Source organism: Magallana gigas, chromosome 5, assembly GCF_963853765.1.
Source record: "Magallana gigas chromosome 5, xbMagGiga1.1, whole genome shotgun sequence".
Taxonomy (NCBI): domain Eukaryota; kingdom Metazoa; phylum Mollusca; class Bivalvia; order Ostreida; family Ostreidae; genus Magallana; species Magallana gigas.
The window spans coordinates 43,930,147-43,958,060 of NC_088857.1; the positions used below are offsets into that span (position 1 = coordinate 43,930,147).

Consider the following 27,914-nt stretch of genomic DNA (forward strand, 5'->3'; position numbering starts at 1 on the left):
GAAACAATCCTGTTTAAATCATAAAGCACAATGAGGTGGAAAGACATAATTAAGATATATTGGGTTTTAGGCCCTTGCATTGATCGAAGAAGAAGTTGTATTTAAAACACAACAGTCTTGCTTAGGAATCAGTTCATATCGCACTGTCAAGTTGGTAAAAATGTTTTTAACATTAAAACAAAGAACATTTATTTGTTTTTTATGTTTGACAGGTACAATCTACTCTATGGTGATTCATGATTATAAATAATTTTATTACGTCACAACACTTCCGGAATCATATGAGATGCGTACTTCGAGCCCGATTCGTCAGTGTACTTTCATTTGTCTTCGAGAGTGGATGTGGTCCACTCTCGCTCGTCAGACATAACACGTTTTAATAGATAACTACGTGGTGGTTATCATTTAAGTGTTTATAATCACGTGGTGGTTATTATTTCTTTTTCAATATTAAATACGTTACGAGGTAGCGTAGTTTTTTATAGTTTTGGTTTGAGGCTAACGTGAGTTAGAAAATGGCGGGTGTTGAACACCGTTCGGCCAGTTCGGAGAAGGAAAAAACGAAGGGTGAGCCTTTCAAACGTGCCTCAAGAAAAACAGAAAAGAAAACTACTACCGTGGGTAGTGAAGAAGGCGGTATAGCTAATGCTGCCGTAAATAATGTTCATAATAGCGAGGACCGAGCAGTTACTGGTGAAAGTAACGTGGCAAGCACGAGTTTTTCGACTCCTGGAATTGTGGAGGTAATGACATTATTAAAGTCAATAAAAGAAAACCAAGATAGTCAAGACAGAAAAATTGAAAAGATGAACAGTCGTGTGAATGAACTGTATTATGGTGACATGACTGAGTTAGAAGAAGAGGAGTTGTTACTGCCTCCTATATTAAACCAGTCTTCTGATGTTGAAGTTGAGAGGGATTCGTGTGAACCCCCGAGTAAAAAACGTAGAGAGGATGGAGAAACCTCTAGATTTAGACAACTCGGGGTTAAATACAAAGTCACAGAAGATTGTGATGAAAATGTTGATGAGGAATTGGCAGCTATGATAAATGAACTCTTCAGGGAAGGATTGAACGATGATTATTTTAATGAACTTTTGAAGAGTATAAAAAGGCCTGAAAATTGCAAATCGTTGATAAAAACTAGAGTTAACCAGGCTATGTGGAGTATTCTAAATCCAGATACACGTAATTGTGATGCAAAATTTCAGGTTATTCAATCAGCTGTAATTAAAGCATCAGTGAACTTGACAAAGTTAGCAAGTAAACTCAATGAAATGGATACTGACATTGTTAAAGGTTTGCAAAGCCTGATAACTTTAGCTACAGATAGTTTAGCCTTATTGGGGCATACAAACAAATTGATAAATGTTAAAAGAAAAGAACTTCATAGACCAGATTTAGGTAGAGAGTATTACCATTTAAGTTCACCTTCGTTGCCTTTCTCAGAATTTTTATACGGTGATGATGTGGCAAAATCAGTAAAAGAGATTCAAGATGTGAACAGAATAAGTAATAAAGTACATGGAAAGTTTCACAGAGGAAATTTCCGAGGGGCATCATCTTTCAGAGCTCGAGGACGTCCCTATGGTAGAGGGGCAATGAGAGCAAGAACCCAAAGAACTAACAGCAGTTGGGGTCGTTGGTCAAACAACTCGAATGCCAGAGACAGTACAAAAAACTCAAAGGGGGAGCGCGGCTCCAACAAATAGAGGCTGAGGTAAGTACAAAATTAAACAGTGATGTTTTTTGTGCAGGAAGATTAAAAAAAATTTCCTTTGAATGGCAAAAAATTACAGAGGATAAGATCATTTTAGATATTGTTAATAACTGCCATATTGAATTTGATGAAGACTTAGGTTTACCATCTCAGAGCGTGGTGCCTCATTCTGTGTTTGCAAAGTCTGAAATAGAAAAAATTAACCAGCAAATCAATGAATTTTGTGAACTTGGCATCATTAAGGAATGTGAATTTGTAAAAGATCAATTTTTATCTCCAATTTTTACTATACCTAAAAAGAATGGAGAGTTGAGAGTAATTCTAAATTTAAAAGAATTAAATAAATACATTCCTTACCATCATTTTAAGATGGATTCTTTTGAAAGTGCTATAAAATTAGTGACAAAAGATTGCTTTATGGCACCATTAGATCTTAAGCATGCATATTATTCTGTACCAATTGCAGAAAGCCAAAGAAAATATCTAAGATTTATTTGGCGGGGAAATGTTTTTGAATTTTCCTGCTTGCCAATGGGTATTGCCTGTGCTCCCCGACTGTTTACAAAATTAATGAAACCAGTATATTCTACCCTAAGGGTTATGGGTCATTTAAGTGTTGGTTACATTGATGATTCTCTTCTGATAAGTGACACATTTGAAGAATGTGTAAAAAATATATCAGATTCAAGATGTTTGATAGAAAGATTAGGATTGGTGATAAATGAAGAGAAATCGGTATGTACGCCATCTAATTGTATTACATTCCTGGGGAATGTTATTGATTCTCGAAAAATGATTGTAACCTTAACTCAAAGTAGGGCAGACACAATTTTGGAAGAAAGTTCAAAAGTATGGAAAAAAGGAAAATGTACAATTAGAATGTTGGCTAGAGTAATTGGCTTAATTGTGGCAAGTTTTTCTGCTGTGGAATATGGTCCATTATTTTATAGAAGTTTAGAAATGGACAAGATTAAGGCATTAAAAGAAAATAATGGAAATTTTGATGCTTTGTTAAGTATCTCAGAAAAATCTAAAAGTGAATTGTTTTGGTGGATAGAAAATGTTCACTCTCAGAAGAGAATCATAGATCATGGAAATTCAGATATAGTGATAACAACAGATGCTTCCACCGAAGGGTGGGGAGCTGTTTGTGATCAATGTAGTGCAGGAGGAAGATGGAGTCTTGATGAAATAGAGAATCATATCAATTATTTAGAACTTCATGCAATATTTTTAGCATTAAAATCATTTTGTATGGAATGTTCTGATATACACGTGAAGATAATGACAGACAATACATGTGCTAAAGCATATATAAATAACATGAGTGGTATAAAGTCAGAAAAAATGAATATTTTGTCAAGAAAGATTTGGTTTTGGTGTATGAATAGAAATATTTGGATTTCTGCTGATCATGTTCCTGGTAAGAACAATGTAGCAGATAAATTTTCTAGAGAATTTAATGATTCAGTCGAATGGAAAATTGAAGTTGGAATTTTTGAGAGATTTTCTAATGTATTTGGAATCCCAGAAGTGGATTTATTTGCATCTAGACTGAATAAACAGATAGATCTATATTGCTCATGGAAACCTGATCCAGATGCAAAATTTATAAATGCTTTTTCTTTCAAATGGACAGGTTATTATTATGCTTTTCCTCCTTTCAGTCCAATAAGCAGAACATTACAAAAGTTGAGGACGGACCAGGCAGAGTGTTTGATGGTGGTTCCTCTGTGGCCAACTCAGTGCTGGTATCCGGTGCTAATTGACTTGTTGATAAGGATTCCGTTGATTCTTCCGCGGGGAATTCTATCCCTACCGCATTCGAGGGAGAAACATCCACTACACAAGAAACTAACTCTAATAGCGTGTCGCTTATCAGGGAAAATCTGGAAATGCGAAAGATTTCGCGAAAAGCTTCAGACATCATCATGGCTTCCTGGAGACCAGGTACAAAACAACAATACTCAAGCTATATTCGAAAATGGATTTCGTTCACAAATAAAAGGAAAATTAGTGCAATTCAAGTTTCTGTAGACCAAGTCCTTGAGTTTATGACTGAACTGTATGACTTGGGGTTAGGATACAGTGCACTTAACACTGCAAGATCTTCTTTGAGTGCGCTAGGAGTTTCTTGTGATGGTTTTGTAATAGGAAAGCATCCATTGGTGATAAGATTTTTAAAGGGCGTGTTTAATTTAAGGCCCAGTAAACCACGTTATTCTAAGATACGGGATGTTTCTTGTGTATTGAATGTATTGAGAAAATTATCACCTTGTAAATATTTGTCGTTAAAAGATTTGTCTTTAAAATTATGTATGTTGATTGCATTAACTACTGCTGCTAGGTGTCAATCCTTACATTTATTGAGTATAAATGGAATTGAGAAAAGTAGCAATGTATATAAGTTACAGTATGAAGGTCTTTTGAAGCAGGATAGACCTGGGTGTCATACAAAGTATTTAGAATTGAAAGCTTATCCACCAGATAGAAGATTATGTGTGATTACTGTATTAAAAGAATATCTGAAGAGGACAAGTATTATTAGAAAAGATTGTAAATATCTTTTTGTTAGTTATGTGAAACCTCATAACAGAGTTTGCAGGGACACTCTTTCAAGATGGCTTAAAACTTTAATGAGTAAAGCAGGTATACATATAAATAAGTTTTCAAGTCATAGTATTAGAAGTGCTGCTGTGTCAAAAGCAAAATATGCTTCTGTACCTATTGATGATATTTTGAAGGTTGCAGGGTGGAGTAATGTTGGAACATTTGGAAAGTTTTACGATAAGAAAATTGTAGAATCGCAGTTTCATTCTGCAGTATTGACTTGCTATGTATTGTGCTGATTATTTTTGTGAAAAATAATAAAATTTTGTTTGTTCATAAGCGGGCTTGTGCATTTTTTTGCTTTAAAGTCTCATATGATTCCGGAAGTGTTGTGACGTAATAAAATTCCCCAATTAAACGAGACTTACATTGTACCTTGGTTAAGGTGAAGTTTGATTGGAATTTTATTATTCACATTAACACTGGAGGGATCAGATGCCCGCAACATAGACTACAATACAATAGTACCCACCCTTGAGGAAGGGATGTTTTAAAATAAGAAAAATGGAATTCAATTAGTATAGATTTGTGCAGAATTGAATATATTAGAAAATGCACAATCCCTTCCTTTCAAGACTGACGAATCGGGCTCGAAGTACGCATCTCATCTGATCCCTCCTTAATGTGACTAATAAAATTCCAATCAAACTTCACCTTAACCAAGGTAAGTCTCGTTTAATTGGGGAATTTCATTGGATCGAGAACAATTTCTTTACAGAACACTGTCTACCATCCAGTGTGATTCACGGTGTGCTTTAATTCCAAACTGTGAGTCGGTATTTCACTTTAAATCATCATGCAAAGGTTATTCTGTTGTTTATTCGCCTAGTTTTTCAAATTTGATTTACTGTCAGGAGCCCGCTATTATGTAAACATAGAAAAACAAACTAAAACAAGATATCTGTGAGCCAATGCTCACTAGTGATACCCCCGCTCTGATGTGAATATGCAAAATAAGCAAAGTCGCTATTTAACAGAAAGCTGGCATCCGATTGGTACAGAAATATATCCCACCATATGGCATGCCTAAACAAATAGTGTGTTAAAATTTCAAGCATCTGCGATAAATAGCTGCTGAGAAATCTGAGAGGAAAATTTGTTTGAAAATTTTGGCTAAAAATAAACAAAGTCATTATTTAACAGGAAGTTGACGTCCGATTGATACAAAAATATATCTTACGATATGGTATGCCTATACAAGTATTGTGTAAAAATTTCAAGCATCTGGGATAAATAGTTGCTGAGAAATATCTAACGAAAATTTGTTTGAAAATTTTGGTTAAAAAATAAGCAAAGTCTTCATTTAACAGGAAGTTGACGCCTGATTGACACAAAAATATATCCCACAATATGGAATGCCAAAACAAATAGTGTGTTTGAATTTCAAGCATCTGCGATAAATAGTTGCTGAGTAATCTTTGACGGAAATTTGTTTGAAAATTTTGGCTAAAAATAAACAAAGTACATTAAACAGGAAGTTGACGTCCGATTGATACAAAAATACATCCCAAAATATAGCATGCCTATACAATAATGTGTAAAAATTTCAAGCATCTGCGATAAACAGTTGCTGAGAATTCTTTGACAAAAAATTGTTTGAAAATGTTGGTTAAAAAATAAGCAAATTCGTCATTTAACAGGAAGTTGACGTCCGATAGGTACAAAAATATATCCCACGATATGGCATGCCTTTACAAACACTGTGTAAAAATTTCAAGCATCTGCGATAAATAGTTACTGAGATAAATGCGACAGAACTTTTTGTTACAGACGGACGGACGGACAGACGGACAGACAGGCAAGGGTTTAACAGTATACCCCCTCTATACAACGACCGAAAGAAACACTGAAGATACGACGACCGAGGAAAACACTGAGCATACACTGATCGAAAGAAACACTGATAGTACGACATTAAAATTAAACACTGAAGATACAACGACTGAGGAAAACACTAAAAATACACCGACCAAGGGACAAATTGAGAATACAGCAACGGAACAAAATACTGATGATAGAACGACCAAAAGAAACACTGATGATACAACGACCAAAAGAAACAGTGATGATACAACGACCAAAAGAAACAGTGTTGATACAACCACCGTAAGAAATACTGATGAAACAACAACCGACAGAAACACTAGTGATACAGGAACCGAACGAAACACCAATGATACAACGACAACCATTTCTAAATTTAATCAGACAACAAGCATACGTACCCAGTTTCCTACAAGTATGCCTACAGCTAGAAATGTCACGTTAGGTAGGTGCATTTGTTTTTACTTTACATTACACCTTATTTATATCAATAATTTATTTTGGTGAATCTGATCCAATATAGCAATGATGGATGTCTTATTATACGGAAAAAGAATTAATATAATATAAACAATTAAAAGTGTCTGGAAAATTGTCTTACTTTATATGACGGACATCTTGTAGATCAATAGCTGCGTGCTGTACCTGTTTATCATGCTTAAAGTTATCGAGAATATGGTAAATAGAGTTTTACATTTTTTTAAAAATGTATTTTGCGTTTTTTCTCTTTTATAAAGGCCTTTTTGCATAAATAAAAGTTTGTTCCCGCGAAGGTGCTATGATAATTAATACGTTAAAAAATTACATTTGTTTACATACTTAAAACAAATAATTAATATATGATATTCATGAAAAGTTTCATATCAAAGTTGGAAAAAAAGTTTTCAAAAATGAATAAAGACTTAACAAAATTATTTGGTATACACCAAATTAAAGACTGTCTTGAACACGATATTTTTATTAACATTATAGTTACTTGTTCTCTATGTTTACGTAATGATTCATTCGTATTATCATGTAAACGTTTATTTGACTACTTTTTAATTTAATGTCGGATTTCTTTGAGACAGGGAATGCTACAATGTACTAGTATAATCAAAAACGAATAATAAGTGATTTTTTTTTTCGCTATACATGTTTTCGTAATTTAAGTGCATCACCCAGACCAAAATTAAGTCAGTTTTTTCTTAAATATAAAAAATACGTTTATTAATCAGAACATTATTTGGTAAACTTTTTTAAGGTTGTGTTTTTTCACCTTAAATTGGTGCTGCAGTTTTACCATTTTTCGAACACCTTTTGTTAAGCAGTAATTCTAAAGATTCCGACACTAAGAATTATTATCCTCACATGCTAACGATATAAGCGTATAAGTGTATAGATTTTTGGATCAAATAATATAATTGTAAGAACCCAATAATGTAGAGAGGCTTCTTTATAATTTGTTGAATACAGAACTTCCAGCCATGAAGCTAATGATGCAAGAATCATAACCGAAAATGCATTTTAAGTACTGCAAACGACGTAGCACAAGAGTTTGCTGCAATTTCATGTCGACCGAGTAAAATACATGTATTCATTTTTAGGTCACCATTGTCGCTCAGGAGACCGATTGCGATCTGTTTCGTTAGTCGTCGTGCGTCACCATTTGAACGTCTTCAGCTTTTTCTCTGAAACTCTTTTTTGGTGTCTAGTATTTATAGGGAAAGGTGAACATTTTTTGGGGAATTCATTATCACCCTAGTGGCCTGGGGAAAAACCTGCAAAAAATTTAATAACCCTTTTTATCTTCTTCTGACCATTCAGCAGATGAACTTAGTACATATTTGTTTATCCTAATACCGAAAGTTCTCTTTTAACATTAATTTAAGTAATAATTTCCATGTCACCTAGCTACTTTTTTTAACCTGTATTTCAGTTACGGCAAATGGAACACATCCTATTGTTTTTTTCATTTATTTCACATTACAAAACAGCCCATTAACAATATCCAACTATCTCGGGCAAAGATAGTTAGTAATAAAGTAATATGACATGTATTATAACAATTACAGCATATCTACAAATTTCACAATATTAATATACGAGTACATCAATATTGTAGCTTACTAGACTTTGACCCGTGCGTGCACGGGATGACATTGCATATTGGACATTTACGAAATAGATACATCGACACACCGTATTGTTGACATCTACTTAACAAAGATGTAAACGTACAATAACGCTAATAAATTCACTACACTTTCCTTAGCTAGAATAATCTAACTGTGTCTCGGAAAAGGGCCTCATTACAGTTAGAATGCCTCCCATATACCCGTAATGTAACAGAAAATTGAAGTTGCATTGAAAATAACAGTCTAATTTATCATAATAAACCTTTTTTAGACTGTAAATACCTTTCATCTAAAATTTTGATCCGTATAATCGAAGAATTCACAACCTTTTTACCAACGTACTTATTTTCTTTGCAACAGACACAATACACGAAATGCATTATATCGTAAAACCAGGTCCGTTGGACGTTTATCATTTTAACGATAAAACATTCTATTTTAACTCTCCTAAGAAATACAATGTGAGTTTTTTTGCATAGAATCAAATATTTTTTGCCATCACGAAGACAAAAGTAAGTACTTAGTTGATATGTATAATTGTTATTTGATAATTTCTCTCATAAGAAATCATAAATAAATATGAACAGAATATAAAGCAAATTTCCAATGAAAATGTATACACACGTGTATTTTTCCTGAGTTTATTCATGGAAATATGGTATTGTGGAAACATAAACTAAAGATCCCGTTAGCGTGAATGTATTGCGCACGCGCAAGATTTTAAAATCCGAAAAATCCAGAGGAAATCCGGGATCTTTTGAGGAATTTTCGTTGATTATTAATTAGCGAAGCTTAATTGAGAAAAAAAAAATTGGTAATCTTCAAGTACCAATGATATTAAAGATATATAAAACAAAAGACAGTACTTATAGTATAGTAGTATAGATATTGTTTTTTAAATATAAAACTAATGCATTATATGTTTCTGTTTTGTTTTGAGATCTACATCACACTTTATATTTAAATATCTTGTATGCTATGAAAGACACAATAGTATTTAAAAAAAGCATATTTTTGCATTTCTTTCAAAATAAAAACCCAAAATAACATGTTCCACTATATATCAAATTCTATAACTAAGCTTAAAGTTGATCATATCATCTTAACAAGTTCACACTCAAAAATCAAATGTTTTACATCTTCAATTTCGCAACACGTATTACAAGAAGCAGAAGACCTATATTTGCATTTAAAAAGAAAGCTGTTGCAGCTCACTGTATTGTTCGGCAATTTGTAATTAAATTCACATATTCATTTGTCTTATATATTTATTACTGTGTTTTTGTACATGTCATTCCAATATTCTTTTCCCACTGAAAACAGTCTTTTAAATAATGCCTGGTGACAGAGAGAGAGAGAGAGAGAGAGAAATTTAATATAAGATGAACGTTTGTTTTGGTTTCTTTGACTGTCTGTTCCCTTGATGAAAACAACTGTAACACATTTAAAACGTTATTTAAAGGAAACACTTGCTGATAGCTTGTCGAACGAAAACTATACTGCACTTGCTCTTGAAGACTGTATAAACTTTCAGAAACTTGCTTATTTTTTTAAGGAGAATGTAGCACAATATCTTATATTATGTACATTTTCTTATTGCATATTTTATGTTCTAGGCCAGAAAACTCTTAGGAAACTCCAATTTCTATTCAGCAACTTATGGCTCAGTGGTCATAGGCGTTTGGCTAGTAACTAAAAGATCACTGGTTCGAACCCAAATGTTGTCACTTGTTGTGTGTTGTGCACTTGAAATTCAAGTTACTTTATCTACATTGTCTCAGTCCATGCAGCTGAATAAGGGTACCGGCTTATGCTTGGAGTTAACCTGCGATGGATCCCATCTAGTGGAAGTCAATGACTTCCGCTGTATGGGCACCATAAAAACCGGGGATAAACACCAAATATTGCAAATTTCAAATATTTCGCAATTAGCAAAACATGGTGCATTTTAATATTTTGAGATGGCCCGTACTAAAAACTAGACAATAAAATTAAAATAATGTGCGTGATAGGTTTTCAAACCTACTTAAATAGGTTTCGGGTCACGTGATCAGGTAATATATATATATATATATATATATATATATATATATATAGCCTAGAACATATATATATGGCCTAGAACATAAAATATATATATATAAAAAGTAGGACCATGCGGTGGCGATGCACTCTTAACTCGCTCGCTAGTTGGGATTTAAGTAAGGTTAAATGGCAGATGATATGGAATGCGCTGATTTTGGGCTTACAGATGGTTGTTGCTATGTGTTTTTTGTGTAAACAAACTAAAGCTAACGAGCAGCGTACCAATGTAGTACTTGTTGGTTTCATTCATTTAGCACTTTATAGTTTTATATTCGAACAAACGTAGTGAGGGAGAATATAATTATATTTTATATAAAACAGGTAAAAAGTGATGTTACTTGTCACATATTACAATTTGAGAAAAAAATAATTTAATGTAGTATTTATTTTAATCTGCTTTGAATTACGGAAAATGTTCCTGTTGTTAATGTACCTGTATATTGAGAAAGCCCCTAAAAAGAACCAGGCAAAACTTTGCAAATAAACTAGGGTTAGTCTAAATTACATATAGTTAAAAATTAAAGAGTTTTCTTACTGTAGTTTTTCCACAAAAACCCCAAATTGGCGTCCTTAATAAGAAAATTAATATAACGAGATCTTCTCCTTTGAAGGCGAGATATCAAACGTATTTGTAGGTGCTATTTTTCTTTGCAAATCGCAAAATTGTTTTAATTCCACGAACTGTGTATTCGTTTAATGATATCTTGTTGCTGTTAAACTATGTTTTAATATCATTTAACTGTTATACTTCTATTGATGCAATTAAGTCTACGATAAGGAAAATATGTGCCGTGTTTCCAGTCAATTTTGCAAACAGATGCTTAGTGATGGGGAACAATACATTGTCATTAAAACACGTTTCTTGCCATTATTGATGAGTTTCCGAATATGATTAAAAATGTCTACAATCGTCACCTTTAATTTAAATGACCATATCGGAGGTTGTACTTTATGATAGAAAGGCATTGCCAAATTGCCAATTACGAAATTGAAAAAAATAATCTATACATGTCCTGTCCAGATGGTGGAGTAATTAGCGCATTAGCCGCGCACTGTTAGGAAAGTGAGTTCCAGAGGTCATGAGTTTAAGACCCGTCCGGGATGGAGGTGGAACTCCAATATAGTATATATCAGTGTGCATTATATTAGGGATGTCAACGAGGACTCAACTATCGCTCGGTCATACCGATCATCGACTAAAATTTTCTTATTAACGTGGCAGTTTTTGTGCTAAAAATCTAAAAGTTCTTTTCTCGACATGTTTGATCCGTAAGTTACACTCTTATACACAGTCCTAGATGAGACCAGGCTTACTTCCACCCGTGACAACTACGATACTGTATTTATTTTTAGTGATTTAAAGTTAATAAAAACATTAACACTCATGAAGTACTGGTATGTACATGTATTCATTGGACGTTTCCATCCGCCCCTTTCCTCTCGAATTAGTAGTCAAAAAGTCAATCTCATTTCAATAATTCTCCATAGCGAAAAAGGACGGGGTGAGGGTGCAGGCTTATACATATGTTAATAAATATTCTATGTGTTGCATATGTTACTGAAACTTGATATTTTGTATAAGAGATCTATGTCAAAAGAGTTAAAAATCACCTTAAAAAAATAAGGGGAGGGGGCATTTTGTCTTTGTTCGTAAAATTAATAAATTTCAAATGGGAATTACTAATAAGAGGGACTTCGAATCCTTTTCAGTATAAATGGAGTTAAGGAGCCTCTATATTACCTAAAGACACTGTTTAAAGTTGTTCCCTTTCCCCAATAGCTTCAGAGAAGTAGCAATGACAAGCATTTTGTACAAAAGGGACAATTATTCTATAACTACTGGAACTTAAGGGCTGCATTTTGAAATGCCATAAGAAGTTCATTTTTCTTCACCACCTTTGAAAAGAAATTTTGAGAACTCATTGAAACACAGATTTTCGAATGAAATTTACCTTTTACTTTTTTGACCAAAGTAGATATTTTCATCTTAAAAGGTATGATGTATGGTAAAGAGGTGGTTTTTAAAAAACCTAAGAAACTTTAACGAGCAATAACTACTACCAGAAGGCCTCGGATCTTTCAGCATGACAGATTGAAAAATGCTTTAAGTAAACCTTAATCATTAATAAAAGTTCCAAGTCTTTATCCCGTAAGGTTGTAGAGAAGTAGCGATATCAACATTTTTCATACACGAAGTACAAGTTCACTTTGTAAATTCTTGGAGTTAACAAGCAAAGGGTTATTTGGTGCGAGCCAATTACGTAAAAATTTTTAATATATCTAAAAACATAATAGCTGTTCAGAGATAAAAAGAGGGAAAATATAAGAACAAACAAGTAGACCAAATGTCTTGGAACAAGTAGAAGGTCTTTCAACCACTAATTTGTGTTTTTGTTTTTTTTCAAATCATTTGCAGGAAATCGGTAAATTTAGCAACAAGAAAAAATTAGACATATCAAACAAACCACCTTCTCCCAAGTCATAAGAGACCCGGGAATCTTTAGATCCGAAGGCGAGAGCGTTACCCTTACGTTATGTCACTTCTTACTTTACAATAAGTAAAATTTTGTTTTGTAGCCAATTTGGATGATAGAAAAAGCACATGGCGGTCTCCCCATCTTCGATACCCAATGTACCCAATGTAGGAAATAATTCTAAAAATCGTCGCTTGCATGCTTTGTAAGAGATCTATGTCAAAGAGGATGAAAGGAAGGACTGAAAAGAAATGCAAATTTAATTCGTATAAAATTGGGAAATGGCTATGCTCGAAAGTTTATCAGCTGCTATGTCAGTTGTTGATTAAAACGAAAGCAAGACACCAACACGCAACCCTTAATCAAATGAGGCTGTTTATGATCAAAGTGATAATATTGCGTTACTACAATCAATGTTCAGTGATAAAGGATGCCTTTACGGTAATTAGGAAAGTGTATTTCAAATCAACAATACTAGTATGTTCAACCGGAATAAATAATTTTTATATAACGCACGACTGCTCCGCTAACAATGCATTAAAAATACTCTCCTTTACTACACTACCGAGCTATAGCTATTCAGAGGTGGATATGTTATTTGTTTACCTGTCAAGTCTAGTATATAGTATTAACAAATTGCATTTCTATATTTGAGGTAGCTTCCTTCGTGTAATATTGAATATTTCAATATCTTTCAGATATGTGTACCACCCTTGGTCCTGATGGTTACATTTGGAATATATCACTTGAAATTTTCTATCATCTAAGTACCATAAAGCTGATTACTGTGGACGCCAAGGCAAAATGTCAGACAGAGCATCCAAACAGTCGTCTTTTGTTGATAGACTCGGATGAAAATTACAATTTTGCAGTTTCAATAATCGGTAAGAAATTGGTTGAAATGTGAAATTCAATGATACAATTATAATCGTGATTTTGAAAAAAAGTGTTATTTTCCTGTTTTTACATTGCCTGTTCTTTATATCTTGGATTTGCCTGGATATGCACTTGTTCACAGCGGTCTGAATAAAACACAACAAATCACAAAAATAGCAACCTATTGTGCGTTCGATATGACAGGAAGCAAACTGGGTTTTATTTATCTTGCTACCAATCATAACACACAATATAATTAAAGTCTATATTATAAATAAAAGAAGACAATTTTATAGAACATTTTCTCCAAGTCAACAAACCAACTTTTTAACCAACCTGAAGGTACCGATTCCGTCAGATAGACCTGATGAATATGTGTACTTGCAAATATTCAATGGGGTTGCCCTTCGCCACATGGTAAGGGTAGGAATCTAATAAAATGTGATCAATGTGCCAATGGCCAAAACAAACCTCTGTGTTGATATCTGAAAATATTTAAAGAACCTCTTATATTGCCCTAATCAAATAACAATAAAACCTTCTAAGTATTGCCTAAAAACATAATATCCCAGGTCGGAAAGTATTTTTCGGGTTTACATAGAAATTTGGAATGGAAGGTAATTTTTCAATTTGACAAACACCCCCTCCCACTTATTAGTCCCCTAGCGGTTTTCACCGGAGGCGACTATAGCTTTTCTATGCGTCCGTCAGTCCGTCCGTCCGTCTGTCTGTCCCACTTCAGTTTTCCACATTTTTTCTTTATGCGTTTGAGGAATAATGTGAAATTTGCTGAACAGCTTCAAAATGTCAAACTACAGATCAAGTTTACACTTTTGTAGCGTCTGGGTGACGTATTTTCGAGAAAATTATTTTTTTTATATTCCTATTTTTTAATGTTCGGGTACGTTATCGGGTTCGGTGTGTATTGAATAAATGAGGAAAGTATGTAGTCAGTAATAATATCGTGCATTACTTGGACCATTCCTTTTATTGTTTCTAACAAACAAATAAGTTCTGTAAAATAGTGTCAAGCATTGTGTTGTAAATTTAATTGACAGGTTTTGTTTGTATTATTACAATAAAAAAGAATGGTTTTTTCAATTAAAACAAAACCATTACAAATTTTGTAGTTATATGTCATTTCCCACTCAATAAGTTGTGATGGCTGTTATCATGGTAATGTTTTGACCCTTGTCTCGCATATTCCCACAAAAGAATGTAAATCTGGGACACACTCTTTTGTTCTGATGTAATGACAGCATTTAGCTTTGTAACGATAGTGTATCTTTTTTCTTTTTTATCTACAGCTTTGTCTGCTGCCTCCAGATGATCGGAAGATCAAGAATATAGAGAATATTGTCAATCTGATATTGCTAATGATCAGTCAAGTCGAAACACTTTCAAAACTTATCTCAATTTATCTTTTGTAATAAGATTAATAAACGGACAATAGTCAATGCATGAGCTGTCTCAATGAAAACAATGAATGCTCCCCAAGGTTCATGACCCAGAATATTGAGTAGGCTGTGAGGTGTGAACATGAATTCATCTAAATCATTAAAACTTACCACTTATAGAAATTTAATACTTTGTAGATGCCTTCAGCACTGGATCGATATATCTACAAGGAACTAAGTCAGGCCCCAACTTTGTCGACGATGATGGACAGGTTATTACTTACTTCAACTGGGATTCAAGAGAACCAGGCAGAGGGAGCTACCTTCGCACCGATAGAAATACACGTTTACAAGAGACATCTTATGGAACAAACCCTTACAAATTTATATGTCGATTGTATTGATGTCGCCAAGGCACAGATGCTTGTAAATACAAACCCGTCCTAGCCCGTTTGTCTCGCGGTGAATCATCGGGAAGTTTATTTTTTTTAGGTAGAATTATGCTAGAGTCCATTAAACATAAGATGATAAAAAAATTTTGTTCGATAAACCAAATGTTTTCTTTGAGATGCATATTCTTGTCGGCAAGACACAGGTGCTTGTAAATAGAAACCCGACCCACCTCTGTCGTCTCGTGGCATACCTTCAGGAAATTTATTATTTATTTAAGTAAAACATTGTCAACAGATCTTACATGTATATACATTCTAAAGACCAATTTCACATTTGGTAGATTCTTAAAATAGTTATAATACAATAAGTTCAACACATTTAAATTGCTGATTATGTTTAATTCCAATGTTATTTAAAGGATCTGTATTGCTTAAAATAAGGATTTGGTAGATATAAAAATATGAATTTCATTTTGCTATTTATAAGATAAGAATTAAAAAAAAAAAATAATCACATCTTTGCTCTGCAAGGTTTTTTGATCCGCACCGCTTCTCACAATCCCTTGGCATATCGTGTTATCGGGATTTTTTCCCCTTGATTTTGATTGGGGTTTACTGAAACCGTTCGACCAATCAAAAAATGCAAAGCATATCTGATCTAATCAGCAATGTTTTTCTTACTGTTTATTCACGAGTATCTTTAACACGAATAGCTCAAAACCCTTATTTATTTAGTCTTTTTGTTTGAGTCTTCATGAATGTTTCATTCAATGGTGCAATAACAAGTACAATACACCAGACTGTTTATCAACAGAGGTATGCACTAGATTGAGAATTTACCAACTTTTTACCGTGCCAAGTCTCCCACTTTTAGAATGAATTCGATCTATATGTATATAACATTTCATATTATTTATTTATTATTCCTAATATTCCTAATATTGAATGCACTGGGCATTAAAACGTTCTTCAAACTTGTCAGTATCAATATTTATAGAGGCCGCAATTTCTGCACCAGGAACGTTTTAAGTTCTGTATCTTTCATTACTTGGCTGATTTAAAAATAGGATAGGAGATAACGTGACGAAAAAAAATCCTGACTTTTGATAGCACGATATGCCAAGGGTTTGTGAGAAGCGGTGCGGATCAGAAAACCTTGGCTTGCGAAGATGAAATAATCATTACTATATAATGGTTATTGAAACTATTCTTAAATCCACAGAAAATGAATGACCACCACATTATTAATGTGGAAAGAGGAATTTCTTGCATCATTTACCGAAAATATTATACTTGACTCCTAAATAAAACATTAAACGTTATAAAACTGCCTTAATAAGCTAAACTAAAAAGACTTGTAGAAATATGTTGATTAAGCCACAATATTTTTTTTAATATTTCACGTTTCATCATAACTTTAACAAGATTTTGCCCTGAAAACAGCTGGCATGCAATTCCCACACTTTGTTTTGCCTATTTGTCATTTACAAAAATTAAGGTACGAATTTTGTTAATTTACGTTTATTTTAAAATGATTAGGTTCTGTAATTATTGTTTATATAATCTGAAATTTCAAGATTTTTTTTTTCAATGTCTTGGACCATTAATTGTGTTGACTCAGGAATGGTATTGATTTTTATATTCATTAATCTGAGAAAATGCGGCAATAAATTTTAATGACTTCGTCCACTTTTTCCCAATAATTAATGTCAGAGGCGGCAGTCTTTTTTCTTGACGTCTGAAATTAAAAATTGATTCTAATACACCAAAAATGTGGAACAAAAGTTAGTATGCAATAAAATAGTTGAATATTTGATCCACTTTAAACCGAGAAATCCGATTAAAATTATGTTTAAAAGGTATTGTAGTACACATTCACATTGAAATAATTTTGGTTAAACGTGGTTTTAAAACTTAAAAAAAAAATATCTTAACTAGTGACTTTTCTAATACCATCATGTATATACCCACATGTATTAAAAAGACATCCCATGAAAGTGTTATGTGCAACTTGTTAATATGAAATGCATATTCACTCCATAATTGATGCCCCCTTCAAAACTCAACACAGTTAATCACATTTTGTACAACTGGCCTCTGAGAGTTTTAAAAACATAGAATATATCTATCATATGTTTTCATGTTTATTGAAGCATATTTACATTTACGAGGTATTATTTCCTCCACTGAAAGAAAAATCAATTTTGAGGTATATAAAAACTAACAAGACTGACACAGTGATCAATAAAAATCATAATCGAAATTTACTTAATTAAAGAAATGGAAATTGTGATGTATTATTTATAATAAAAATCTTTTTTAACGATTGAAGGTCGTTTCATTCTTTTTCATTGAAGCTTTTTATCATAAGCTTTGGATTCATCAAAAATTCCATATAAGGTTTCTTTTTATCACATTTTTAAAGGTAGATGATGAGTCGACAGTTCTTTTGTAAATGGTTTTTATTTTTCGTAGAGGCGGTGAACCTATGCAAATGCAGGACTTTAACCTATTTGTACAGATGTACGCAGATAATATGCTTATTTTTTGGAATGTGTACTTGAAGCCTAAATCTCATAATTACATATAATTCAACATTACAGTGTTTACATATATTCAAAGTATTTATTCAAAATATTTTCCTCGCTTCAACTGCAACTTGAGCACTCGTACTCAATAAATATTTCTATGTAAACTTAATGCCAGAAGTATTTTTGCTAGATAGTTTATCTGCATTCATTAATACATGGAGTTCTCCAAGATACAGGTTCTCCTGAATATGTTTTAAATAATTTGTAAAAGATGGCTTGTCATTTTGTAATAGGGAGAATATTTTTTCAATATCTTACTCGGTTGATCAACATTGAGGTAAATTTTCAATAAAAAAAAACCAAACATACAAAAACAAAAATTCCAAAACAACGAAAACCCCGTGATACTCAGTAAAGCAGTAAAAGCTTTCCTTTTGACACATGGCTACCTTGTAAATTACATAGTTATCAGTTAATATATATAAAGTATTAAATTACAACTTCGATATGAAAGAAAAGTCAGAAGAAATTATAAAGTTGGACCAATGCATTCAGTAATTCAAAATATTACATTTATATGATAAAATTTATTGTTAAGAATATAATGAAATGACGTAGAAATGATGTAGAAATAATGAAATCTAATTATTGAACCCGGTAAAAATGAAATGAAGAAATTAATTAAAAATTCCTTTTGAGATGTTTCCAAACTACTAAAAGGAGCCTCTATAAATATTGAACCAACCTGAAAGTTAAATATATTGATTTTTCATGTTCATCGTACAGTTTTGCTCTCAATATCTGTTTCATTAAACATTAATGTTGAACTTTGTTGACTCATATAAAAATGTCATTTGGATTTTATTCTGCAATTTTCTACTGAATGACACTTAGAGTTTTCATTTATTTGTTACTGTATCATTAATTAATTCTGAACCTTACATACTGTCCAAATTTATCATAAAACTTCTCCCTCTTACATCAAACACTCCAAAAATATAGAATTACTTTTCTTTTTTCTGCCTCAAGCATACCATGATGAAAACTACTAAAACAGCATGCCGTTTGGCTATGATTCGGTTTCATACTCTGGGTATGGCCTTCTTGGTAAATAAAAAGTTCAACATTGAATGACTTTAAATATAAGTTTGCTCTGTCTTACCGGAAATATCTTGCAAGATCGAACCCGCGAAATATTTGGTAACTCATAGTTTTAAGCTCACCGGAATCGAATGTGATAGTGAGGTAAGTTGAAATAAAAAGCAAACTTTTTAAAAATCTACTAAAAAACTACAACGCTGCAATTTGTGAGACTATTATACAAACTATCTCAGATGATGTCGATTCTAATTATTAACCATGACCCCCAGACAAACACAAGTAAAATGATCCATAGAGAGATTCCGACTTCAACATGAATATGTACAATAGGAGACGGTTATAACGTATTCCAGATGACTGTTGAATTTATTCGCCATATCCGTACATCTTTATATCCGTATAACAAATACGTAATTATAAGCATAGCAAATTCGTTATATGCATGTTTTCCTCAACACGACTACCATATTCGATATTGAGACATTAAAATGCTTTTTTTTTTAAATATACAATAATCGGGTTCTCTGATTAAAAGTATGTGTGAAAATGAAATCATTCAAACAATGGTGTCAATTAACATTGCTTACTCTAAGCACACAAAACAATTAGTTTTAAAACATGTAAATTCCGTTATTTTTTTTTAACCTCTACGGCACTCATAATCCAAAATTGTTGAAAATATGACCAAAGGCTTAAAACAGAACCCAAAGATGGATTCAACGTACAAATACACGGAGTAAAAGTTAAAATGATAGCGCCAATGAGAAAATGGTCTTGTGTCATTCAGACGAAATACGTGTAACGCCACAAAGATATGGTGTTATTTCATAACGTCATTCGAAAAGAAGAGGGCATAAAACGCGTTATTATCATAAAATATAGTATTATAAGTTTTTATCTAATTGTTATTTATTCAACACGTTATTTGGGGTATCTATTTAAAATATATTGACACACATATTCAAATTGGTTTATTCTCTCATTTTATTTTATATTTATCGGGATATGCTTGTTCAAATAATGGCTGTGTTTTGAATAACTCTTGTGGAAACATTATGTTATTAATTTTAATGTACGTGTATGTGCGTACGTATTTCTTATTACATCATGTCGATATTAACAGCAAAAGCTAAATAATTTAGATTACTTTAAATTGCTTGCAATTGATTTCAAAATAAGCAAGTCGGGACCTAACACAGACATGTATTATCAACCTTTAGCAATGATCGTTGATGCTATTTTTTTTCATCAGTGTACAATGTATAAACTTAAAAGTTGCACATACTATACAGTCACTTAATTTTGTTTTTATTAAATCATTATCTTATGGATAATTAAACAATACAAGGGATTTGAAAAAAGTATTACTCATGTTTCCCATTTATGAAAATAAATAATCTTTAATACAATATATGTGCTGATTATGTGTAGAAATGCAATATTTGAAATATGCTTTTATTCTGATGTTAATTACAGCAATCTTTTAATTTTAGCAGAGTGTATACATGGTGTTATAAATCTTCGCTTCAATATTTTTGCGTACTTATGATCATCAAATCTGCCACGGTTTAGAAGTTGTTACAGTAGCTTGAAGGTTTATTATCATGATGGTTCATTAATCCGAATGTTTTAAAGTTAGTCGGTTCATTAGTTAGGTTTATTCAAGTACATGTGAATTTTACAGGTTCAGAAGTCAGAAAATACAAAAAGTATAAGTTAGTAAATATAAAGTTTTGAACGACACCATTATATATACTGACCATAAAGAATCCTTATTCGTTACTACACAATACTATTCTAGTCTCATAAACAATAACCAACATAAGAAGGTGAAATATAGAAACCAATGGTTACACCCCTGATTTTGATTTTTAGCTCACCTAATTCAAAGGCTTAAGTGAGATTTTCTGAATAACATTTGTTTGTCGTCTTCGTAATCATCTTCATCTTCTCCAGAATCACTGGGCCAATTTCAGCCTACCCTGGTAGAAAGCATCCTTGTGCAAATGAAGGGTTAATTCCCCTTAAAAGAGAATATTGAAACAGTGCTGGTTCTATACTTAATATATAACACTGTATAAGGTTCTGGACATCCCTTTATTATTGCGATTACAGATATAATAGATAACAGATAAATAAATAAATGAATGAATGCCCTGAAATGAAATATAACAATAGTAAGTAATATGTATAAAATACATTATGGACACAGTTATATTTTACTCTTATTAAAGGGCAATAACTCTTGTATGTAATTATACATGTAATTACACATTTTATCCATACAGATCATAAAAATGCTTTACAGCTATATATGAGATGTCTTTAAATTTGACATACGTTATAATAATAATGATAAAACATAATCCATACCATTCATATGGGAATGGGCAGTCCCACGCCCTATGAGTGTGCACTTTGCTATTATAGCTTACACAGCAGAGACAGACACTACAAATTATATATATATTTCCATAAGTAATACTAAAATACAGATTACTTTAAAATAAGGTTTTCACTAGTATTATCTCTAGTTCTTGAAGCTCAATATACTTTAATAAATATTCTTTCACTCAAAAATCACTCTTACTAAGAAAGTGCAAAAGGATAATTAGATTTGCTAAATTACAGGATATGTACCATTAATTAAATATTAGCACTTCTGTTATGGTTAGAAATATAATTAATGTTAGCTTACCAATATGAGATGAAGTAAAGTCTATACGTATCAAGGTCTTTCTAAGTCGTAAATATTAAGTCTTGTCTCCTTAGCTTTAATATGAAGAATGTCTTAAAACACAAAGAACTTCTGGAGGGAAATCCACAGACCAATGAAACCCAACTATACAAACTTAAAAACCAATAGATTCTCTCTGTAAAAACACACCTTTTGATTGACCATATAAGGACCATATATCCTAAGGGCCTTAATTAACTTTAGCAGGTAAACCTAGGTGTTCTACCTGGGTGATTTAATATAGAACTACATGTATTGCTAAAATATATTATATCTTAACTAATTAATATCAAAACTGTAATTAGATTTATCAATATAATAATTAATAAATCTCATACTATTACATTCTCCCCCTCCTTTTAAAATGATGTCCGCATCATTTCAAAAAGAAACTTACTCAAATATAATTCCTTCCGTTGTACCCATCTGAAAATAAACTGGAATATAAAACATGTATTTACAATTAAAAAAAATTTAGTCATCAGACAGCAACTTCAGCAATGTGGAGGAAGTCTCCTTATCCAATTTGCTGGCTTTGTCAGCTATCTGTGAAAAAAATAAAGCCTTATCTCTCCACTTACTGGACTGAATTTGGTTACAAATGTAACTATTCATCCAATTAGGCTTAGTCCTCGTTCGGGTTGATCGTCTTACTGGTGTTCTTTCTGGAATTTCATCAGATTCATGTTCTTGGTCTCTAACAGCATTGTCAGGATCATCTACAATCTGTAAAGGAATAACAACATTATTGTTATTTACATGTGTACTAACTTCTGGGTCATCAGTATCCGTCGACTGATTGAGAGCGTCCTCTCGCAACCCTTCTTCCAGGTTCTGAACACTATCCTGATCGTCACCAGTGACAGTGCCAGCATCACTGCTCCTCCCATCATCTAACACATCAGACTCATCACCAACTACAGGGGGTTGTCCTGCAAAATAAAGAAAATCATTCTCTTCATCAGACTCATCTGTGTTGTGTTGATTAGGGGGTTCTTCAGCTTCTACTTTCTGATCTCTGACTGTCCGCAGTTTCTTGGTTCTGGGAGCTGGCACGGGAGAAGTTAACTTCGTCCCAATCGGCAGTAGTAGATTCCTATGAAGGACTCTGATCCTCCCCTGACCATCTTCTCTACGGACCTTGAATACTGGTATCTCTTTATTAGGCTGCTTCAGGATGATATATGGATGATCTTCCCATCGATCCTGAATTTTGTGTTTTCCGTCAAAACTCACTACTTTGACCAAAACTCTATCACCCTCTACTAAGGTAACTCCTCGGACCCTGGTGTCATAGTGACATTTCTGTCTGGCTTGAGAGTTCTTGTTAGCAGTTTCTGCCAGTTTATATGCTTCTTGTAGATTCTGTTTTAAATTTTCTATATAAACTGGCATAGAGTTTGACTGTTCATTCCTATTTATACCAAAAACTAAATCAACTGGAAGGTTAGGCTCTCTACCAAACATTAAATAGTAAGGTGAAAATCCAGTAGAGTCATGGGCTGTACAGTTGTATGCATGAACCAGAGGATAGATGTAATTTCTCCAGTTGTGTTTCTGCTCTGGATCTAGAGTGCCTAACATGGAAATAAGAGTTCTGTTAAAACGCTCTGTAATTCCATTGCCCATTGGATGGTACGGTGTAGTCCTTGATTTTGAAATTCCAGTGATTTTACAAAGTTCTGTGATGATCTTGCTGCAGAAATTTGCTCCTTGGTCGGAATGAAATCTTTGCGGGAGGCCATAGTGAACAACAAAATGATTGAAAATGGCATCAGCTGTCGTCTTGGCAGTCTGATTCTTCGTTGGCACTGCAACCGCATATTTGGTAAAGTGATCTGTAAGAACTAAAATGTTCTGAATGTTCCCTTTGGATGGTTCCAAGGTCATAAAATCCATACACACCATCTCTAGTGGTTGGGTAGTGGTGACACTCACAAGTTCAGCCCTCTGGTTGTTGGGTGTCTTGAACTTAATACATCTGTCACATTCATCAATCCACTGTGTGATATCTGCATGCATCTTCGGCCAGTAAAATCTCTCTCTGACTAAGGAAGAAGTCCTGTCACGGCCAGGATGACCCATGTCATTGTGCAGATACTGTAAGACAAGATGACTAACCTCTCGAGGTATGACATACTGATACTTGTCTTCAGGTGTCTTGATCTGTCTAACAAGGAGGTCATCTTTGATCCCTAGTCTCTTAAAGTTCTGGTGTAGTATGGCTTCGTACTCATTCCTAGCTGTATTTGGACTTGGTTTTTCACCATCTCTGATGAGTTGTGTCACTGATGATATAACCTCATCTTCCATTTGCAACTTCTTCAGGTCAATGTGTCTTCCATCTAGATTGGGAAAAGTTGTCTGTAGTTGCTGACAGCTGGCTGGAGATGCTGGAAGAGTAGTAATGTACGGCTGCTTCTCTCCTATAGCCGTGATGGCTCTAATGGCATCTGCATCTAATGTTTCTCTGTCAGTCTTACCTGGCAATCTAGACAATAGATCGGCATCAGTATTCATCTTACCTGGCTTATACGTGATGCTGAAATTGTAAGATGATAACGAAGCAATCCATCGATGACCTGTAGCATCCAGCTTAGCAGTGGTGAGCACATACGTCAGAGGGTTGTTATCCGTAAATACAGCAAACTTGGCTCCGGTCAGATAGTCTGAAAACTTTTCAGTGACTGACCACTTCAAAGCTAAAAACTCAAGTTTGTGTATCGGATAATTCCGCTCCGACTTGCTCAAACCTCTGCTAGCATAAGCGATGACCCTCTTGGCTCCATCCTGTTCCTGGTAGAGAACAGCACCAAGCCCACTCATACTAGCATCTGTATGTAGTTCGAAGGGCTTGGTGAAGTCAGGGTAGCCAAGAATGGGTGCTGTTGTCAGTCTTTCCTTTAGAGTGCTGAAGGCTTTGTCTTGCTCTTTACCCCAATTCCATGAAGGTGGAGGCACTCTCTGTTTTCCTCTAGCTTTTTTTCCGACAGCCATGATGTCAATCAGTGGTCTTGCTATCTTGGAAAAATTCTTGATGAACTTCCTATAGTATCCAGCAAATCCAAGGAATTGTCGGACTTGTTCAGGGTTTGTCGGGATAGGCCAGTGTTCCACTTTCTCTATCTTGTCCGGATCTGCCTGTACCCCTTCCTCGGAAATAATATGTCCGATGTACTTGACCTTCTTCATCAGAAAATGACACTTCTTGGGAGACAACTTCAAACCAAACCTCCGAAATCGATCAAAAATCAACTTGAGGCGGTCAAAATGCTCCTCAATAGATCTTGAAAAAATGATGACATCATCTAGGTAGATAAAACAGGACTTAAGATGTAAATCTCCCAGGCATTCTTCTTGAAGTCTCTGATAAGTAGCTGGCGCATTTACAAGTCCGAAGGGCATCTTGTTGAATTCAAAGAACCCCAGAGGCCCAACGGTAAATGCGGTGCGCTGCTTGTGTTCCTCAAATATCTCAATCTGGTGATATCCAGATTTCATGTCTAGTACCGTGAAGTAGCGATTACCGGACAGTGAATCTAAAATCTCATCTATCCGTGGCAAAGCATAGTTATCTCTGATAGTACGAGAGTTCAACTGCCGGTAATCTACACACATTCGCAGAGACCCATCATGTTTCCGGACCAATACAACGTTGGAGGAAAAGGGAGAATGAGATGTCCTAATTACTCCACTAGCAAGTAGTTCCTTGACATGGGTCCTCACTTCCTCGATCATGGATGGTGGTATCCGCCGGTATCTCTGCTTGAACGGTGTTGGGTCAGATAATTCTATATGATGCTGGACCTTGTCTGTTGTTCCGATGTCGGTTGCCCCTGTGGAAAAAATATCTTGGTACTTACCTATAAGACTTCTACATCTATCTGTCTCTTCATCTGTAAGTAGATCACCGATGTTGATCTTATCCAAGATATTTTCTAGCTTGCTGGGTACTGAATCAGTAGATGGTAACTCTGCTAGATAAACTGGCTGCATCTCACAAATCAATGCTTTGGGAGGGACTGATACAGTCCTAGTAGTGACATTGGTTATCTCTACAGATATAGATGATGTACCATCATAGTCATAATAATGTAGAGATGGTGTTACATCTAGATCGGGAGGAATGCAGGAGTTGGATGTAGACTGCAACATGGACAGAACTTTATGATAGGGAAGCTTCTTGTCCAGGTATGCATCAAGCATAACTCTACTGTTTGGTGGAATCAAGACTCTAGTTGCTTCAGCTAGCTTAAGCACTGCTAGACGATTCCCATTCCTCTGTAACTGTCTCTCCCTTAATGTTAAACATCTGAAAGCCAAATAAAATGGAGCATGCACATCAGCATCTTGTAGGAATCTAGATCCATATTCGTCTCTTAAAATGTCTAATAGCCGATTCAAAATGTTTGTGCCAATTAAAATTGGAACTCTTGTATTATAATCACTGTCTGGAACAATCAAAAAGAGGCAGTCTCGTAAAACATCAGTGGAAGGTAAACCACAAGTGGCAAAATTAACTGACACATATCCAAGATAGGGCAAAGCTTGGCCATCAGCACACTCTACTTCCAACTGTTCTCCTATAGGCAAGAGCTGAGTAGTGTGGGCCAAGTAGGAGTCATAAAATGACTTTGATATAGTAGACACAGTAGCACCAGTATCCAATAATGCTAAACATTCTGTGTCGTTAATTGCCACGAGAACCTCATTTGATGTTCCAACTAATTCTTGGTAAATGGGACTTTTGTACCTTTGGTCAGATCCTTGTCCCTGGGATTTGACCACCTGGCGTTTAAATGATCCAATCGGACTCGACAACCTAGAGCAATATGCCCCTCTTGTCCACATTTGTAGCAAATGACTGGATCAGATTGTTGCTTCCATTGTGGATTCGTGGGTCTGGGAGCACTGGGACCAATAGGATGTGCAGGCATTCTGTAAGTATATCCTGGCTGTCCCCTGCTACTAGGATGTCCTCTACGTCCTCTCTGGAAAGCTGGTCGCTGCCTGTTCCCTTGAAAAGGAGGTCTATAGTATTGCTGCTGGCTCTGAAGTTGATTGATCTGTGCCTGCAGTTCCTCAAACTTTTCATCGACAGATGTGTCAGCCTTGGAAACTGTAGCTCCCTTAGCTAAGGCCTGCTTGGGTTTGTCTGCAGTAGTCTTTGCTGGGTGTTCCATCTCTATCTTCCTCACCTCAACTCTAAATAAATCAAAGTCATGGATGGAATGGTACAAGTATCCACAAAGATCCTTAAGTTCTCGTCTCATTCCTTTGTAGAACATGGTTTTCAGCATCTCGTTGGTGTTACGAGGAAGTACTTTTCCCAACTTCACAGCAGTATTCAGAGTTTCTTCCAAGCGGCAACTCCAAGCTGAACAAGATTCATCGTCCTTCTGTCTTGCACTATAAAATTCAGCTAAAACATCTTCCTTTTCCAAGACATTTCCATATATACTATCCATTTTATGGAGAACCTCATCAATGGATGCACTTACTCCTAGTCTCATGATCACATTCGCTGCTTCACCTCTGACAGAACGGCGAATGGTCTGAAGTACTGTCTCTTCACTCTTAGATTCCTTCATCAGACAGGTTACTTCATATTTCCACAAATCATATGAGACATCAGATTTCCTGTCTCCTGAGAATATGGAAATCCGGGGTTGAGGTTTGAGGTATCCAGCTTCAGAGTCTGACTTCTGCTTTGTTCCACTCTGTGGTTCAGGTTGAAGACCAGTACTGGAATTTGAAGCTGCCCAAGCTAAGAAATTCTCTGGTCTTATCTTCATCTTCTTCAATGCATTCCATACATGAGTCATGTCATCTGGAGTCATTTCCTCACCACCTGATTCCTGTTGCTTCGCTGTCCTTTCTCCGCTAGTCTCTTGTTTAGCCATCCCTGAAGGATTACCTAATTCACTATCTGATTCTTCACCTTTGATGTTCGGCATATTTGATAAACACAAATAAAATAAGAGGTATACACCTAAAACAATTGATCAGGAGGGTCGTTCGTATAGAACTAAATAAACACTGGGCTAAAT

The 27,914-nt window shown here is 34.4% G+C and overlaps 1 protein-coding gene across 3 annotated transcripts; it reads right to left on the bottom strand.

The window, feature by feature from the left end:
• Positions 1-21,166: 21,166 nt before the first annotated feature.
• On the bottom strand, positions 21,167-23,557 carry LOC136275772 (uncharacterized). 3 transcript variants are annotated; one of them, XM_066085704.1, is made up of 3 exons: positions 21,826-23,557; positions 21,501-21,578; positions 21,167-21,283 (listed from the first exon to the last, which is right to left on the bottom strand). In XM_066085704.1, the coding sequence occupies exon 1, from the start codon at positions 23,491-23,493 to the stop codon at positions 22,339-22,341; it is 1,155 nt and encodes a 384-aa protein (XP_065941776.1). In that variant the 5' UTR covers positions 23,494-23,557; the 3' UTR covers positions 21,167-21,283; positions 21,501-21,578; positions 21,826-22,338. The 3 variants fall into 3 exon arrangements, with proteins under 3 accessions (XP_065941776.1, XP_065941774.1, XP_065941775.1); XM_066085702.1 differs by having other exon boundaries at positions 21,501-23,557; XM_066085703.1 differs by lacking the exon at positions 21,167-21,283 and having other exon boundaries at positions 21,290-21,578.
• Between the last annotated feature and the right edge of the window lie 4,357 nt (positions 23,558-27,914).